This window comes from Haemaphysalis longicornis, unplaced genomic scaffold, assembly GCF_048455015.1.
Source record: "Haemaphysalis longicornis isolate Haplotype H1 unplaced genomic scaffold, Haemaphysalis longicornis Haplotype H1 scaffold_1, whole genome shotgun sequence".
NCBI lineage: Eukaryota > Metazoa > Arthropoda > Arachnida > Ixodida > Ixodidae > Haemaphysalis > Haemaphysalis longicornis.
In genome coordinates this window covers 150,766,389-150,786,061 of record NW_027526203.1, presented here as the reverse complement: position 1 = coordinate 150,786,061, position 19,673 = coordinate 150,766,389, and the positions used below count along the sequence as shown (strand labels likewise).

The window sequence follows — 19,673 nt, the reverse complement described above, 5'->3', positions numbered from 1 at the left end:
TGCCGATATGTACATTTGAGGTAATGATAGACACTTTTAATGCCAGAAGTCGCTGCACAGAGGCACAGAGGCACGCGAAGCTTGAGAAGTTGGCGTATAATTTAGCGCCCCTGACGCAGCACGCCATCCCAACTCAGTTATTTTTCCAAAGTTTGTTGCCGGCAAAAGGACACGGCTACGTGCACTTTCGGGCGTGAACCTGGCGGACATTCCACAATAATGTCCTGAAAATGGCACACCATCATTTATGATATTCAGCTTGGGTCATCCATGACCTCACCCTTCACCGCCACAAGATACCGTGTCTAGTTGATCCTGAGTGCTCACGTTGCTCTGTCAACAGTGAAACCACACATGTGGTAGGAGGTGTTTTTTTTTTGCATGTAGAGCACTCTCCTTATGTTTCACAAAAATGGATGTGGTTTAGCTCAGTTTACCCTGGATATGGAAAGCGAAAGCTTGGCTTAGCCTCGTTAAGTTTTGGTTTCACTTGGTTAATTTTTTATTTAACGGTCATTATTATACTATTCGTCCAAAGCATGCCTTTTGCTATCATTATGGTCCGGCTTCCGGCGTGTTCCGAGCCGAAGGGCTCGCTCTTACTCGGTCTCGCGCTAGGTGCACCAGGTGCGCGCGGTAGGTGCGGACGTAGCAAAGCACGGGCTAGGTGCGCGCATTGCTAACGCCCGCGGGTATCGTCACGCGAGCTGCTTCACTAGAGGGGGTCCGCAATGCAGAGCACGCGTAGGTGAGTGCGGTTTGCATTGCGGACCCCCCTAGTGAAGCAACTCACCCGGCGATATCCGCGGGGTGGTCAGACGCCGGTCGCCTACGACCGCTCAAAGCTTCCCTCTCCCGAGCAATGCTCAGTGAAGACGGCCCAGCCTCGTTCTCATTCTTGGCCAAGCTCGCATGCGCGCTTGGTGAGTCACGCGGTCAGGCGGAGCCTCAGCTCTGTTGAGCGCCTGCGCCAAGCCGGCAGCGGCGGCGGCGGCGGTAGCAAACGCAGCCGTCGGCGGAGCTCGGCACGGCAAGTGCCGTGATGCGTTGCCAAGGATACCGGACAGCTGAAGTCAAATGAAGGTCTTATTGCCCGCGACCGCGGAACCGCTCGGCGAGATTAGCAAAGATTTGTTATAAAAACTCCAGCCTTTCATTTTATGAGAAAGCAATGTTCGCAATGGGCTACGCCCATTGTGGACATTACTATTTCAGGGCCGGTGGCCTATCCGCTGGTGCTCATCAGAACGTGGCCTAATGCTGTGTCGGTAGTGTCTGTGTTTTGTTGCCTTGAAGGCGCTAGTTCTAATCCGAAGACTGTAGGTGTTGTTTAACAAACTTTTCTTTTATTGTTATTGAGATGTTAAATAATCGTATTTGTTAGGGAAATAAGTGGGAATGAAGTAGCGTAATACGCGCGTGACGCAAAAAAAAAAAGCTCAGCAGGGCAGCACATAATTCCATGAGGCGCAGCAGTTAAAATATTGAAAATAAGCGATAATTTCGGGGTCATTGTATGTGCAATAAATGAAAAAAAAAGGTTTGCGATATTATTAGTCGCCAATAAAACAAGTTCACAATAACGCTAATAAGAAGAATTTTGCTTGAATAGTGATACACATTGCATTTCAATGAGCCGTGTCCATGGAAACTCAATACGATTTTTTAATGAAGCTTTATTGATATCCTGGTGTGTTATTTCGGTAAAGACACCGTCTTTCAATATAGCGTCATTAGATTTTAAATTGATCTAGGCATATTTTTATGCGGTTATGCTAGGACAATAAAAGCTTTTTTAATGACATCATCTTCAGAAAGGTATATGTGGAAGAATAAAAGCACGAAATTAAAATTGCATTTTGAAGGGTGTACAATTCAAATAGGGCGCATGAATTTTAAAAGCTCCAATTTATAAGTGTGTAATAGCCTGTGAGTTTTGTCACAGACACAAAGTTAAAAATACGATGATTTGCTGCACATTGGTCATAGATGCTTAACCACGGATTAACGCTCGTCCCTCCATCATCATTTTGCACAACGCACGCCTATGCACGGAGACGCGCGTGCTAGCGCTCTGTCCATGACGACATACTCCCCCATGACAAAAGCTCGGCACCCCGCTATGAATGCCATGTGCATAACGAGAAACAGATCCGGCGTCTTTATGCCTCCTCTATAGGCAAAAAAACAAATGTTCATTCGTTGCAGACCCGTTACAGGTGCGTCACCGGGATCCGTTTTGTGATTCTGGCGAGGCACGTTGACTTCTGATGATGATTTTTTGTGTTCTCCGGAGCAATACGCAGTTGCTTTGGATGTTTATTTTGAAGCACTTTCGGTTGTTTTGAATGGGTCTTCGTTCAACGCAGCGCCATTCGGACTAACGCTTGCTACACAACGTGGCGGTACCCTATTCCGGAAGGTGCACTTCCGCTCAGAAGCTCGATCACTGGATTCCTGCCGCTTCGATGGCGTGGCTCCGAAGGCTTTGCCCGATACGGAGGCCTCCCCGGTGCGCGTGACGAGCAACATGTTCAGCAGGTTCAAGGCTGGTTTGCCTACACGTACAAATACAATTCACATTGGGTGTTGCTGTCCTAGTTAAGAAGGAGAAGAACAAGAACCGAAAAAATTTCAGTGGGACAAGATAAAGCGAATTATATATTATCACTTCTCTGCAAGCTCTTCGTAAGAGGTCGTTGATATGTCTGGTGTCACGTAAACGTAGTGTGTAGTGTGACTACCAGTAGTTTGTTTTGGCGATGCTGCTGTGCGGCTCTCCTCTGTGCGAGCACGCCTTTAAAGCGGCAATGCAGAAGAAATACAAGTTTGTTTTCTTCGAAAGATTTCGTGCTTTATAGTGCCCCCAGCGCTTGTCCGGCAGCAAATGATGCCATATTCAATGAGACATTAATCAATTTAGGTTAAAATTTTGATTCTCCCGCGAATTCGTGTGTTTTCGGACGTCAGCAATGAAGTCATAAGTGCGCGTATTCCAACGATCTTACACTGCGTCATTCGGCTCTGCAGCCTTGCTTGCCGTCAGTCCTCCCAGAGGGCGATAACATACTCATCCACGGACCGTTGTCCGCCGTTGCTTTGTTTTGGAGCGTATTTGCTCCTAGCTTGTTTTTGTAACCATAGAAAGTAATCGTTTCGTGAAACATGGGGTATCCTTAACAAAGAGGGTCACGTCAAACAGCGTCGATTACGCCAATCTGCCAGTGTCGTGTAAGACAACTCCAAAGCAGCGAACTACTGTGCACCTAAAACAAGCATAGTGCTACCACTACCAACATCGGTGCGCATCGGTACTTCTATGCTTATGTGTATTTTCGTAACTTGCATTGTTTACCGCACCATTGTTATTGCTGTAAAATGAATATGCATTACATTTAAGCGCAAATAGCTCGTTAGGCAAGCGTATAGGCCATGCGTAATTTGCGTTTGGTTTTGCCGGCCTCAGCCAATCGCACAGCTAGGCACATATGATATCATTGGTTCTGGTGCGGGATATGAGCAAGTGGGTCGCAGGGCCATTCCTTTTTTTCCTAATTATATAGCTTATTTGTGCGAAGTGTGCGTTAAAAGGGATGTCAGTATGAATCTAACAAGGCAATCTTTCGAATGAACCAAACTTGTATTTTGTCTGCATGGCCCCTTTATGACATCAGGGGTTCACCGCGAAAGGAAATGTCCCTTTTAGACCGGACAGAAACAAAAGGCATTGCTGGTTTAATGGGGACGGGCGGGCCTAGCAAAATAAGCTGTGCCGGAACTGTTTTGCGTCGGAAGCCCCTTTTTAAAATTATTTGCGTCCAATGAAGAATAGGTTCGATCCTTCAAAAACAGGAGCACTAGGGGCGAGACGTCTATCTTTGTAATCCCTTGTTACTGAGGGAATAGGACGTCCTCGAAACAAGCGTGCTGAGCGGCTGTCATTTGAAGTTGTTTAAACATTACCTGACCGCTCCGTCGCATGCTTAATAGTAGCTATAAAAATGGCTCACGTCACCTGGTGCACCGCCCGTTCGACACAGTGCTGATGGAGTAAAGTTCAGGTCATAAAGCCACGCCGCTGTTCAACCTCAGTTCATTTGGAGACAGAATATCAATGACACATCTGCCCTTTCGTGCATTAGGTAACGCAATATTGGCATCGTGGATTCAAAAGGGGCTTAAAATATTTGGTAATGGTTGTCTTTAAAATGCACAGTACCTCTGAAACCACTTTCCCAAAACTAGTGTATGAAATCGCCTTTCGGGTGAACTTGCCAATGAAAAAGCGAATACTAGAGCCGTTTCCAATCAACTGCTGGACGAGTAGTAAGAAGCGTTGAGTAACCATGAATTCCGAGCCGGATTAAAAGTTGCATGCCTTGCTAGGGATCCGTCAGAATTTCCGCACGGCGAACTGCAAGCGATTCATTCGTTTTTAAGGCCGCCTCAATCGCGACACACTCCTCTGTTGCCATGACGCCGTACAGTCGAGATGAGCAGCCGAAGAAAGGTTCACGGCGGGGATGATCAAAACCGCTCCACTGGTCCTCTCTGTCGACACAGTCGTCGGTAAATACATTACCACGCGATTCATTTGTCCGGAACAGGTGTTCAAGAACTAGCGTTCTCGCCTCGGCTACGGGGCAAATAACTCAGAGCGAGTGCCAGGGATGGCTAGTGCGCCCCCCAAACGGTCGAAGGACTCTGGCTGTTCCGAGTGTTACTGTCCATTGCGCGACTGCGGGCAGAGAATCCGTAGAGCGTTGAGTTCCTCGTGTATGCGTTATTCCACCCCTAAGGGTGGTTTAAAGGGACACTGAAGTGATTTGTAAACATTGCGCGATTACTAGCTCAAATTGTAGTCTGGAGTCCATAGGCCATGTTTCGACGACTCTGAGTGCGTTTACGCGAATTTATTTAGTAGAAAAATCAACTCGACAATGTTGTCCTCCTCTCTGCAGGCTCGCCCATTTTTTGTGAAGTTTTCGTGTGACGTCAGGAGGAGATGAGCTGGCAACTGGCTGCGCTACTGCACTGCTCGCCGACCTTCCGACAGAGTCAGTCGGCCCAACGTTTATTCCGCCGGCCGCCGACGGGTCGTCGCAGTTCGCTGGCTCAGTTGCAACTAAGCCACAACACGTTTGTGAATGGAAGAATGTGCCGTTCTTTACTTTGTTAGTTTGTACACTGCATCAAGCTCCGAGTCCCGGTCGCTCCACACAAGCGCTGCACAAGTGCACATGCGACGCTTCGCAGACTGGTACGCTAGTAGGAAAACCTAAGGCCACTTGAAGGCGGGACAATAGTCAGCGAAGTCAATATAGGTACTAAGGAAATAAAATCAATTGAAGCTTTTACAGTACAGCGCAAAACTGGTGAGCAGGAACACTTTTTGCGCTGGGTGAACAAGCACAGCGGTCAGCAGCACGACCACACAGCTGCGAACGCTTTTCCGTCTAAGAAATGCAATTGCTAGACGTGAGATATTGTGGAAGTTTGGGGGACGCTTGCTATCACGAGCGCTATACAACAAATAGTCACCTAAGGTACTTGAAATGCTAAAACTAAATAAAAGTGTAAACTGGTTATACATTATATACCTTTATTTCCAGTTCTGACAGCACTGATCTTGTACCCCTCTCGCAGTTTCGCAATACTGACTCGCATTGGTCGGAGCAGGCGGTCAAGCTACAGCGCCAAGTGAATGACTGGCGGGGACGGCAGCTGTCCATCTTTTCTCGTGCTCGGGCGTGTAACACGTTTCTTGTGACCCGACGTCTTTATGTCCTACAGGTGTTACATTGCTCACGACTCAGGATACAGGCTTTTCACTGGATTTTTGCAACCTTCATATGGTGTTCGCGTAGTGAGCCAATGAGTGGCGATAACCTTTTTCTTCCGGTTGTTCGAGGGGGACTTGGGCTTGTTCATCTGTTTTTTTGGCAGCTTCTTTCTCGTTTATTCTACTTTCGAGATGTTCAACATCCTTCTTTGAAAGCTGTACTGCAAATACGTCTTTCACATTTTCTCCCTGATGTTGTGGTGTCTTCGTTGTCTGTGGACGGAGCCCGAAGCCCACGAGGTTTCCCCGAAGAAGTGGTTGACACGTTTCGCTTCTGACAGGCTCGGTTTAGCCCTGAGTACATATTTACTGCTTCGCGCGAGTCTATTTCTGATGCCCTGGTTTCTGGACTTTTTCCCACGCCTTTATATCGTGTTCTGTACCTACAGTGTCCGTACCAAGATGTCCTCAATAGAGTGTGTAAAATGTGTGTTCCGCCAGGTGTTAAAACATTTTTCTTTAAATTACACACTGGCACGCTCCCTGTTAAAACTTGGATGAAAGCCCGGGGTCTGTTTATAGCTTGGTCGACAGACTGTCGGCTCTGTACTCGACCAGAGACAATAGATCACTGCTTTGTAGACTGCAGAGATGCTGTCTTTTTCTGGGACATTTTACAGCGAACGCTCAGAAGAGACATGGATATTACGCATTTCTCTATTCGATTTTTGCCATTCGACTATCGATTTTTGCCATTCGACTATCCTGGTGAGCCGCCTTATGACACGTTTGTGTTGATTGGTTTGTACAGTTTGTAGCGATACCGCTTATGTGATAGGCATGGTGAGCCACCAAGATCAACTACGTCCTATTTCCGAGAAACTGTGGCATTTGCACATAGTGTGTATAGTTTGCTTGACCAACCACCTGACTGGTTCCCTCTTTTGAACGCTTGTGTGTGTTTGGCTGAATTTTGATGTATATGTGCTTCTCATAACTTCAGTGTATTCTTTTGTTGGCTTGTATTGCTCGTACTGCAACGTCTCAGTGTATTCTCCCATGTAATAATAAAAAAAGTCTTGTTTCCGAGTGGTCTGGAGCGCCAGGCATGTTAGATTTGCAAGTCACAAGTTCGAATCCCCGAGGGTACACTGTTTTTTGTTTTGTAAGATGACTGTATCGTTTTCGGTCGATGTTTTCTATACTGAGTTCACCATTTTTGGGCCATAATTTTCACTGCTCCACGGGCGAGTTCGCAGAGTGCGCGCAGACTGACACTGACGCCCTAGCGAGTTCTCGTTGGCGTGCTGTTGACATAAGCACCGACTGCTTGCGGGAAGTGGGCATAGGCCAGAATTAGCAGACCCTTGGCCTGGTACGAACCCGCTTTTTACGATACAGGCATGAGTGAGGCGAGCTCCAAATATGGGGGAAAAGCGCATGGCATTTGAGCGTCTGCGGTGACACGGAGGGCGTTCATCCACTGCGTAGGCCTCGGCTAGTGATTGCCATGATTCCAAGCCGTTCTGGGAGGCTTATCTTACCCATTTTACAGCCGACAACATGGCAGAAGCGGGGTACGACGATTACTGAGATATCGACAATGCCCATCCAACGATGCCGTCGGATGTCAAGCATGTTGTTTTACAGAACCGAAAACGAAACTTCTTTGAATGCTAACCTTGGACATCGTCCAATCAAGGTGCATCTCCTCCTGTCGTCACAGCCTTTAGTTGGTGCGGCGGCCACAGACCGCGCATGGTAGATTTTCTTTTTGTAATTACCGACTTATCAACCGGATAAACGATGAAAAGTATGGCAATTTGAGCCAGTCTACGCAGTGCGAGCAAAACAGGGAGCTTGACAAATTCACCTAAGTGTCCCTTAAGGCATTGCTAAAACAACAAGCTGAACCAAGTTTCTCAACCGGCCGTGGCGGCTTCGTGTCTATGACGGGTCACCACTTTCTACGAGATCGGCAAATCAATGCTGTACTGCGGCGGCCTTTTTTTATGAATGAAATAGACAAAATAGGTTGGTGCAGAGGTATCGTAGCGCTTTAAAGAACGCCAGGTGGCCCAACTTGCTCCGCAGCCGTCACAACAGGGTAGCGCATTGAACAGGTGCAGCGACGGGATGTAATTTACTAACTTATTTTTCTGAAAATTTAGCGTTGATACGGAACGTTTGTGCACGAAAGCATGATGTGTCATTTTTTAGTGTAGGAATCTAGAACAAGAGCTACAACTCGTTGTGAGACCCTATGCTCTACTACGATTTTTCAGCTGTCTGGTTGCTTCGAAAGCAGTGAGCAAAACTGGGATAAACAACAGACATAAACAAGCGCCCGTGTATGGTAATGTTTTCAAAGCAAACATGTTTATCCAACTGGCGCGACGCGAATTGAGTACACCTGTCTGGCGCTGTTGTAACCAGACATTTTGTGGACGACCAGCGTATAGCGTGGCTGGCCTACTTGCTCCATGATTCTTCGCTCCGACCGGCCGACAAGTAGTCCGATGCTATGCTGACAATGAAAGGCATTAGGTTACTGGAAATTGGTCTGAAAGCATGAGTGATCCTCTGACAGCATAACAGCACTCCAACAAATCACAGCTCCCACTGCCTGCAATGTGCGCGGTACCTCCTTTTGATAGTTGAACATCAACCGTCATTAAAGGGACATTAAAGTGATTGGTAAACAGTGTGTGGTTAAAACTAAAGATGAAGTCCGGGGTCCCTAGACTGCGTTTTGATCACTCTGACTGCGTGTACGCGAATATATTAGTAGAAAAGTCATAGCGAAAGTACCGGTTCCGTTTATTTGATTTGATTTGATTTGATCTCTTGGGGAAAACCGACGGGAGCCTGAGAATCAAGTTGGATGTGGCCTGACAGAGGCCTCAGCCGCCCAATTCATAGTGTAGGCAATAAAAGTGGTGTTCTCAAATTGAAGCACATTTTAATGTGATAGCACAAACGCACAATTAATACATTTCCTATCTATTATACAAATGATAGGTCTAAAATGCACAAAAGGGTCAAAGTGTGCACACAAACGTAGTTATTCGCACGTATTAAGTTTGAATGATCACACATCTACGTCAGAGTTACGTAACGATGTATTTTATTTTGTAAATGTTCTTAACTTCTCCTTTGGAATGTTCTTAACTTCTCCTTTGGAGGAACATACCAACATATATTTAAAAACGTAATTATATATCAGTATTGCAGGCGTTCTCCTTCAGTAACATTTCTTTGACCTGTTTTTTAAACGTTGGTTCACTTGCGTAGAGGTTTAATTCTTTTTCAAATTTATTTATTATTTCAGTTGACTGATACAGGAAATACTGGTCACCATAGTTCGCTCTTACTTTTGGAGTAAGCGGTATTGTATGTCTGAGATGGTAGCTGGAAGATTGAATGTTAAGTTTATGTGGGTATTTTCCTTATAAATGGTGTGCAGAACGATTTGGTCAGTTCGAAGCATTGATTATTCAGTAAATGAAGGACTTGTCCTCAAATTTGCTTAACAGGCATGGTAACCTAAATATAGGCGGAAAATTCTGTTTTGTGAACAATTAGCCTGTTATAATTTGTTTTAGTTGTGGTCCCCCGACATTGTGGTTATCCTGCTAGCCGATTTGGCGACATTTCCTGCCACGCTCAAAGTTTTTTAAAGATCACAGTATTTCTTGGGCTACTTCCACGCGGAAGTTTTGGCCCGTCTGTCTGTCTGTTCCGCGATTCAGCCACCATGCCAAAGTTAAAGTAGACGTCAGAAAAAACGCTTATATACCCATTTCGATTTCTGAACATCCAAGTCCGGTGGCACTTATCATACTTGTCAACATTATTGAGCGAAACAAAACATTGCGGATATCTGAGACAAAATATAAATACCTAAAAGATATTTCAGTGTTTGTTTATTTAAAAAAATATATGGATGCTTCATTTTTGGGATAGCAAACCAAAAATACTACAGCTAGTGTAGAAAACGCTAGGGTGCCTCGATTCACGCGTCCGCCGTACAGGGTGGAGGCACGTATACGCTGGCACCGCCATTTTGGGTTACTCGCTCGCCGCCTCAGCAAATCATTCTATCAAAACCGCGCTAAAAGTATCGCCGCAACGCGGTTTACTGACGAAGTTTGTATCATGTTATCTGTTGCGCATTTCTGGGTCTTGTGGGAAACGAAAAGAACAACGCATTGAGCACTTTGACCCAATAGCGGCGGCACGGGACTATTCAAACGGTGTCTCCATCCTGTACGGAAGCGCTGGCATCGAGGAACCCTAGAAAACACAGAGTCGCGGCGCCATCTCTTATGCGCGGAACCGCGTGGTTGGCGAGACTGCGCCAACGGCATTTGCTACACTGTGTAGTCCAACAGGGCCGGCGCAGAGTAGCTATGCGTAATCGGATGGTAGCCAGGCTGGCGAATGCGCAGAAGGTTTTGCGACTAGTGCACCGACTGTCGTAAAATTCACTAAACGGCCGTGAAGCGAGCCAGCGGGTGGGGCGCGCACCCAGTCTGGGCGGTCTGGCGAAGTGCCCGCGGGATACGGGGCCTACGGGATACGGGTCCGTCATGCCGGGCGCGGAATCACGAAATGGCCTATCTCGGCGCCGAGGCCGCCGAAGTGCGCCAGGCTCTGCTGAACGGCCGCCGTTATACGACGTTGGAGTATAGGAGCCCCCGCATTCACCAACGTAGCCTAACCGTGCCGCCCGCGCGCGCTCGCCTAGGCTACGCCGGAATATAAACCTGCCTTTAGTGTCTCTGGGTGCGCACTTCCGTGAGTTTCACACTGTCACTGCCAGCTGCCGACAGCTTTGTCGTCGCCAGACGTATCTTGGAATCGAGGAGGTCGTTGCAGAGTAAAAGCGCCTGGACGCGCACGCCAGTCATTTCGTGCGTGTCCAGGACGACCAGCATGCCTAGCGGCTAGCGCGCAGACTGTGAGGCGAGGCGCACGCGGAGGCAACACTACGCATCTATGCTCGCGACGCGCGAATCGTCGGTTTTGCCCACTTCTACGAATATGGCAGTGGTCATGGAGTGCAAATTCTAGGCGGGAACACATGCTCAGAAAAACTAGATAAATTTTGGTTTGTCAATTGATGTGTCGTCTGTCCGCCAGTCCTTAGGATTGACATCTTTCGACGACATTTGCAGAGAAGCAAGCATATACGCGGCCATTTTTTTTCGTACTGGCTTAAGGCATCATTCACACAGCCGCCACGGCACCGTCACGTAAACAACCGCGATGAAGGCGGAACGGAGTAGTGTTCATACAGTAAACGACGGGAAAACGTAGGAAGCCTTCTTGCAACGTCGTTTGCTTAGATCAGTTTTGTCTATAATTGTGCGTGCTTAATCTGAAAAGTATTCACCCACCGTTCAGGTGCCACAGAAAACTGCACACACCTTCAGAAGCACCTAATGTAGAGCGAACGCTCGATCACTTTGAAGAGCTGGAAGGAGCGCTCCAGCGGCCTTCGCGGCAAAGGCACGAAGCTGAGGTTCGCGCTGTCTCGGCGTGTATTAGGGTCGGTCGTGGGGGCCATGGAGTTGTGGCGTGGATTTCTACACTGCCAACTGTGAGGCCGCCTTTCGGCGAAAGTAGGGAAAAATTCTTTTTTTCATTGGCTGGTATTTCACAAGGCGTGGTAAGCGGGGTTCCGTCGTTCTGTAGCGGTGAAAAAAGGAAACGTAGAGCTCGGGCTCCCGTCCCCGGCGCACCATTTTTGAGGAGGAATGGTGCGGAAACCCGTAGCCCACGAGGTCAGACGGTGACGGGGCGGGAAGAAGAACGGCTGTGCAACTGATACTTAGGTTGATGTTTCCTTAGGTAATGTAAAACGGCGTTTTCCTGCTCGTCCATGTGCAAAGTCTACTCAGTTCCGTCTACGTCGCGGTTTTCTGACGTGGCGGTGACATGACGGCTAAGATGACGGCGGAGTGAATGATGCCTTAGTGTGCCAACTACGCGGCTCGCTGGACTGCCTAAAATCAGTGAGCTGACCTGATCGCCGACCGGTGGTCGGAAATCGATTGCAAAGTGAAAAGTGTGCCCCGATAAATATTTTTCCTGAAAAAAGTCTGCTTTATTTTATTAATTTGTTGAGTGCATTAGGCTGAGTAAAGTCGATGATGTGGAAATAACTTTACATTAGCGCATATGCGATACGTTTATTGCCTGTGACGCATGTCGGACGAGGAGATAGAGGAGGAAAAAGTTTCATTGATCGTTCTAAACGGCCCAGAGGTCCCAAGGGAGTCGTTCCTAGCAATGGATAATAGTATTTATTTTGCCCATATTTTGCCTCTGACGGGCTCATGCATGCTTTTCTTTGGGGTAAAAAATGTGCGCAATTATGAATTTACTCACGTCTGTGTGTGGATGGGATAATTTACTATGGTTCTGCTTTGTTTGTGCTGTAAGTGTAGTGGCCCCTTTTTATGCATTCTTAACCACATTTGTGGCACGACCTCATTTGTGCTACAAAAACACCGGCTCAGAACAAAATAAATGCCATCACAGTGCATTGGTTTCACAAGATTGCCTCGCGCAGATAATACTTGCAAAAATTTTGAGGGAGCGCCAGAATTATTTGCTGTACCACAGCTAACGTTTCCAAGATGGCGGCAGATTACTGAGTTTTGAGGGGACAAAAAAACAAAGAGGAGGAGGTAATCCTGGCATTCGCATGCGGTTTCATGTTCTCCGCAACGAAATTCTGAGACAAAACATTTGAATACACTGTATTACTTCAAGGGAAGGTCGCACATTGTATCATATTTGAAGTGTGAAGAGACGGTGTAAAAGGCGTAAAACCACTGCACACTAGGCATATCGTGAGTGGATAATAAGCCAGATAATTTAACCGTCTCCAGCAATAAAATAAGGTATTGCTTGAGTGGCACTACATCACCACAAACAATACTCTGTTTTAAAAAAAATCAAGGACCGACGAGTTGTGGAAAAACATTAATACCCCTGGCCTTGGTTGCTCCTGGAAAGAGTGCCAAATTTCCAAGACAGTAATGCGTAATATAGAAGACATGAGAATTTACTATGTTTTGCAAATATTAACTACGACAATAAATTTTATCCAGTGTGTTTGTACTGTAGTTGTATAGCTTTGAATACCAACCCTTTTTCAGCAAGTCCAGCCAGTATTATCTGAGAGGGTCCGAAGCATGCTGAAAGTGCAAGCCCTCCCATCCCGCGGCTTACTCAGTCAGAGAGCCTATGACTTGTGGCGTCAGATTTATTGTAGTTTTCACCGTTTTTTCTGTCTTTGCATTTATTCTGACTTGAACACAAGCAACAACTGGTAGCTTGAGAGTGTCTCAATTCGCTTTTTGGCCTCTCTTAGGCGGCCGTACTAAACTTTCGACGTGTCGTTCGGTGTCATGCTACCGCCGATCTGAATGATTTTCTCACTAAGTACTGAAGCAACAATTCTTGTCGGACACACCAGAAAAAGACAGTGCAGTTGTGCAGTCTGCATAGAATAACCCCGACATTTTGCCTTTGGCTGTTGGGAAGATTCTGACGTCAAATACTCACGTGTAGTTACATGTGGAAGTGGGCTCATGCCGACTGAAAGTCGTATGTGGGGACTGAGAATGATTGATCCCTTTCACAAAATATGCACAAAATCTTACCATAAGTAGCGGCAAGATATATTCCACCGACGAATTAAGCAGATCTATGACGGGCATGGACGTTAGCTGCCCCGCCCAGTGAGCTCGCCAGAGTGTTTGACAAACAAGTACTGCAGCCATGGTGAGATTGAGAAGCTGCAAAAATAAACCTTCATGAAAAAAACACAATAAGTGCGATCGAAACAGACACAGAAAGTAGAGAGGCGTGCATCGCGAAGAGGTTAAGGTGAAGCCCCAACTCAGTGCGAGTATAGCAGCATCGTTTCTCTAGAGAATATAACTGCGAAAATGTTGCTACATATATTAAGTAAGAAGGAGTTCCTAGGTTATGCTGATTAGGTGAAGGAGCCGCTACACGAACAGGAAGGTTCAGTAACTTTTGTTCATTGGTGGGGTATTTCTTGTTTTTTTCTTTCGACGCAGATAGCGCTGGGCGCATGGTTCTTTTATCTATGCTACTTCTTTTTATGGGCTTCCCTTTCCCACGCTGGTAATCTTATGTTTGCTGGCGAGGGACCACAGGCGCGGCCGTTAAGCATACATTAGGGTCGTTGAACGGGGTCGTGCTCAACGTTTTTTTCGTACACCCTTGTACCAACCCCACAGAATCACCGCCCAATTTCGTTGTGAAGGTACCGATGAAGTAATTCGTTACTTTCCATTTCTGTAAACACGTTTCTTTGAAGCTTCAGTAACGTCTACTATGCCTAGTTACTTATCAGAGCACTAACAAATAACAGTATGGAGATAATTCTTTCACTAATCTTAACATGCTTGCGCGTGCCCATGCTGCGAGCGGCCACTGCAACAACGGCGCAATAGAAACGGAACGCCTGCGTTAGGTAGCCCACAAAAAAGGAGGTGCCAGTTGCAGGAGGTTTACAACACCTGGAACCCGACGCGGTCTTGATTATGCTACGCAAGTATTATCGTCATTTCGTCGACCCGAAGACCCGCTACTAGTGGTCTAGTGAAGTAGCTTTTCTGGGCGAACATCCACAAATTCATACTCCGTGGATCCTCTCAAACGTCAATCGTGCCATTCACCAGAAACGTCGCATATTCGCAAATAACAGTTAACATGCAGAAATCACCAGTCCTTACTCGCTGCAAAATACTCTGCACTAAGTCCAAATCAACATAGATGAAAATGATAACATTCAAGGACACGTACGCAGATAACCACGCTCTTTACGTTCTCCTATAAATATTCTAGGACACGTATTCCCTTTTTGTAATGAAGTGAATGCAAAAAAGCATCTGTGTTGAATTCTAAATGGCTCTGTCAAGCTTGTGTGCCCTGCGACGATTCAAAGCTGCTGCTCATGTAGGCTGTTCAGAGTTCATGGCCGTGCATACCGCACGGGTGGCCTTTGTAGAACAACTTTCGCATGGAGAGAGCACTCTCAGCTAAAAAGAACGAAAAGAGGAGTAACTACAGCTGTCAGTTCTTGCTAGCGACTGTTGCTCATCAAAAGGAGTAACTGTATGAGCGTATGTGCTGTGTGCATACGTCATGGAATGAATGTTCGTCCCTTCCGATCTAGACAGCAACGGCAGGAAGAAAAGCCACATTTGCTGAACAGTTCCTCCCCTCTGCAATGGCGTCGCCGCTCTTTTCCATAGTTACAAATCTTAGTTTTTTTAAAAAAACTTCTTGTCTAAATGGAAAGGCAGATCGTGGCACGGAGCGTTGATGTGTAAGGATTTTATGTTAAGATAAGGCTAAACCTGGTTGATTGAATAACGTCTATCTGTATTGGCGACGTAATTAAAAAATGATAATTCAGCGTCATCTACAAAGCACTTCGTTGAAGGGATACCAGGTGTACTCTTAAACAAAATTCCACGCAGCAGTCTACAGAAGACCCCACCAGACAACATGCTAAAAACTGAAATCGCAAAATGCAACAAATAGCGAAAAACGCTCCAATACCGCGTAAGCCATGTCAAGAAGCGTGAAGGAGGACGCGCGTTGCTTTGGGGGAATGCCGTCATCCAGTATTCCGACAAAACTAATCAGCGTGCAGCCCACCATGCCAAACTTCAGGGTCACTGAAGTGGCGGCAGGCAGGAACCCAAGCTGCAAAGGGATATAAAAAAGAAGTCATTTTTAGATCATCCCGAGTTAAAAACGTAAGGAATATGTGTAAGGTAGTAGGAATATTTTGAATATTTTGTGTTTAAATTTCCCCCAAGTTTCTTGACGCAGTCAGTGTAGCAAGAAGGCACCGCTAGCTGTTTCTACCGGAGAGATGGTGAAAACAGAATTCGTAGCTGAATTTTCCCATAATTTTGTTCGTGGTCGTGAAGGCTATAAATAGTAATTCAGTTTTTTTCGTCTATAGGGTTTTCGGATCACCAGAGGACAAAAATATCACCTGAAAATAAATTACATTTAGTCATCCCCGCCACAAATACACTATTCAAACATTTTTGCATTAAAAGGACATGCAATTTTGTTACTTTTTATGATAAACAAACACAATGCCAGTATTGAAAAGTATTTTCCGTCATTTCCACATGCAGCCTAGAACTATTAGTATCAGACTTAAAATAATTCTTTCAACAGACTCCGTCCAGCTCATTGCAGCGCTCTTCTTTTTCGCCAGTGAACTTTGAACGCAATTGGTTTGATAAACTACCGATTATACCGCCAAGTCTGAGAAGGGTACAATTTTTAGATGAACCTTAAAGGAATAAAGAGGTACTTCGACAACAATATGAAATAATGAGTTAACTCGGTAGGTCAAAAATATGGTGTCGTTCTTGTCATAGTATGATAATCAATATGCCATGGCTAATGTAGGGTAAACAAAATGGCCGGCGTATACGGTACACAAAACGTTCAGCGGCACAAAGAATAAAATACAGGTCAATGAATGCTCAGAATGACGCCGAGATTTCTCGCGGAATCAAGTGTAAAAACAGAGCAAGTAATTGAGGTCAGAGGAAAATAGACAAATTGTGGTGTGGTTGGAAATCGAAACAGTGGCCTACGGATTTGAAGACGAGCACAGATCTTCAAAACATAGCCGGATTGATGGCGGTGTCTGCTTACAAGTGGATTTAGGTTTGCTCTAGGAAACGCTTGTGATGAGACATCTATGAGCACTTAGGTTTGCTAGTTATAGAAGGCAAAGTCGAGCAGCTAAGTTGGTTTCCTCAAAATTTCCAATTTGTTTGGTGTCCATCATGGCAGGATCCACTCAAATGTGCAGTTCTACTACAGTGGTGCCCGAACGGATGGCACGCGAGCCGTGCGAACACAGCTATGTGCCCGCCTGACGCTAGACCTAACGTCACGGTTTGAGGTGTGCTGTCGTCAATCTGTACCCGCGGGCTGACGTACCCAAAGTTGGAAGTTGCTTGGCACGTAGGAAGGGTCAGTGTTACGGCTACGTAACGTTGAACCTAGATATAGTCTTAGGGCCTATTCGCCAGGGCTCTTGGTCGTAGTCGCGCAGTGAAGAAGAAAAAACGCCAAAGGGGAAAATGGCATGATGATGACGATGACGATGATGCTGACACGTTCGATATCGGAACACCAGTGCCGTCGCATTTACTACGTAGTAGGGATGGTTAGCTGCCCTGTGTGCATGGTTGAACCTAACCCTCTGTAGCAAACGCTGTTATGCACGGGCTGTGTGTAAAGACGGTAGTCATTCTTGCAACACTTGAACGCGCAAATTTTGGTCTGTCTGTCTGTCTGTCTGTCTGTCTGTCTGTCTGTCTGTCCCTCAGACAGGCAGACAGCCGCTCATTTCGCTGCCCGGCCAAAGTTATGACAGTTGTTGAATGAAACGTTTTTATGGCCACCGCAATTCCTAAGCATCTAAATTTGGTGGAAATGTCCCTGCTTGTCGACATTTCGCATTCCGCTTCACCAGGACCAGGATTCCGAACAGCCATAAAAAACCCTTACTTTGCAGAACTAGCTTCCCACCGGTACGACACACTCGGCAACTGCGTTTACATTACAGTCCACGACGATTCCTACACGTAACGTCTCTTATCAGCCACTCAGTTACATTTCCTCCAGAGCGGATCCTGAGTCACCATTCCAATTGAAATAAAGCTGTCCCCCTATAGGCAAAATACATACAGAGGTGTTACTGAAGTTGAGCCCAATAAAATGAATGAACAAATTTTGAAATCGATCCGCTGAGAACAAGCCAAATTCATAGCATGCCACCGCCTTGGCCACTCCAGAAGAGGAGTCTTAACGTTCGACTATCCAACTCTCGCAAAAAGGGTAAAATACTATATGCCCGTAATCAAAGTGTCGCCATACCAACCGTGTCGTTTGGTCTATTACAACTGCCATAACATCGAACATAAGTCTCGACATTGCCCTTCCCAAGCTGTTTGTCTCAAGGGTGGGAAAATGCATGCCGACACTACAGACTGTGGACCCACCATTTACTGCGTCGTTTGTGATAAGTTGGGCCACATCGCACTGAACCCTACCTGCCTAAGAAGTGTTCCCACGCCGGCCAGCAAGACCCCGCAAAGGAACGCACCAATGGCGTCTCTTGGGCGGATCTTGTGCAAGAAAACGATATTTGATTCCCTCGCCTTCCTACTACGCAAACCATTACAAATGAGCCCAAAAATAATTTTTCATAGAAAAATTCTGACAGCCATATGGCACGTATTCTTGCTCAACTGAATGCCCTTCGTGCGGAAAATCACCAACTCAAGTCTTAAATCATGCAACTTAAACGAGCCTTACAACCTAGACCCCCACCCTCCTCTCAACCGACCCCCTCCCAACCGCTCTCCTCCGAGCCGCCCACAAGGCGCACTTAAAGCCCTAGTACTAAACGCACTCCTACCTCCAAATTCAAACTGGACCCCCAACTTACTCAAGTACCACAAACTATACGTACTGACGTACATCAAGAACGAATCGCTCGAAAGGATATTACGCCGAGTGGTCAATCGTTCCCATCATAACAACCGTCCTCCCGACCTGATCCTAGCGCGGTTGACCTACGCAAGGCTTTTGATCGCGTCAACCGATCCGCCATACTATAGAGGAACGTTTGACGCATGCCTACCCAAGCACCCGGGCGCAAATCTAGATCCGCAATTTTCTGAACGCTCGGCCAATACGATTTTAAGGGTCTCACCCAGACTGGACTCCTCGCACTTACTACCCTGACTGCGACTTTCCCCGATCCCATTTAACCTCGCCATGGTGAGGGTAGCTCAATATCTCGAACGTGACTATACTGCACGATTCACAATATATGCAGACTATGTAACCATATGGACTGAATTATCCGACTTTTCATGCCACGAAGACATGCAAACCGAACTCCAAGCCACCGCAAATAGCCTTGAATGCTCCTTGGCCTCTCGTGGTTTCGAAGGGACCACCGAAAAAACGAAATTCTTACCCGTATTCGGCCAAAAACCTCCCCTCCGCACTGTAATCATCCAACTCTTCTTCTCACCGGTACACCCATAGCCGCTAGTTTTCAACCCATACGATTACTCGGAACACCAAACGAATACAAAAACAGCCCGTCAATATTGCTACAACTGAAAGATAAATGGAAAACAATTCAACATGCTATACATTGCCTCTTTAACATATTTGGTGGAGCAAGCCAGAAGGAAACCTTAACTTTAGCACCCGCTGTTGCCATTGGTACCATAACTTACGCAGCCCAATCCTATGACCTCAACATAACGGCCATGAGAACACGTCAACATCTGCACAGAGCCACAATTCGCACCATCAGCGGGCTACCAAAACATATCCGCTGGAAAATTTGCAAGCTGCAGTTGGTCTTCCCCCCTTGTAAACAATAATTCAAGAGCAAGAAAATCAATCCCTTCATAAACGACATTAACTCATCAAGGTGCCTCACCAAGGTGGCCTCATCATTAACTCATCAAGGCTGCCTGGCAAAAGCCAAGCAGCCCACTCGGCTCCAGGGGGGTGTATAACCCCAAGTCCTCCGCTGCTACCTGAATTGGCTCCTCCACCTTCTGAGACATTACCACCAGCGATACAGCTTCTACATTGCAAAATGAAAAAAAAAATACCGCCTCAAGGCCCTCACTCCAACCGGCTTTTTATGCGCTTTACCCTCGCTCCCAAGATCAGCCGAAATTTTCATAAATTTTTTGGCAATGCTAGTTGTTAAATCTCCCGCTGGATATGCGCCAGTCATCATCATCATCACGTAGATTTCCCC

The 19,673-nt window shown here is 46.4% G+C and overlaps 1 protein-coding gene across 1 annotated transcript in view; it reads right to left on the bottom strand.

The window, feature by feature from the left end:
- The window catches only part of LOC144166604 (ATP-binding cassette sub-family C member 4-like), a 216,827-nt gene that overhangs the window by 185,934 nt on the left and 11,220 nt on the right, over positions 1-19,673 (bottom strand). The window contains exons 2-3 of the mRNA XM_077696121.1: positions 15,398-15,544; positions 13,462-13,596 (exon numbers count right to left, since the gene is read on the bottom strand). Coding sequence (XP_077552247.1) covers positions 13,462-13,596; positions 15,398-15,544 — 282 coding nt within the window. The remainder of the gene's footprint in view (positions 1-13,461; positions 13,597-15,397; positions 15,545-19,673) is intronic.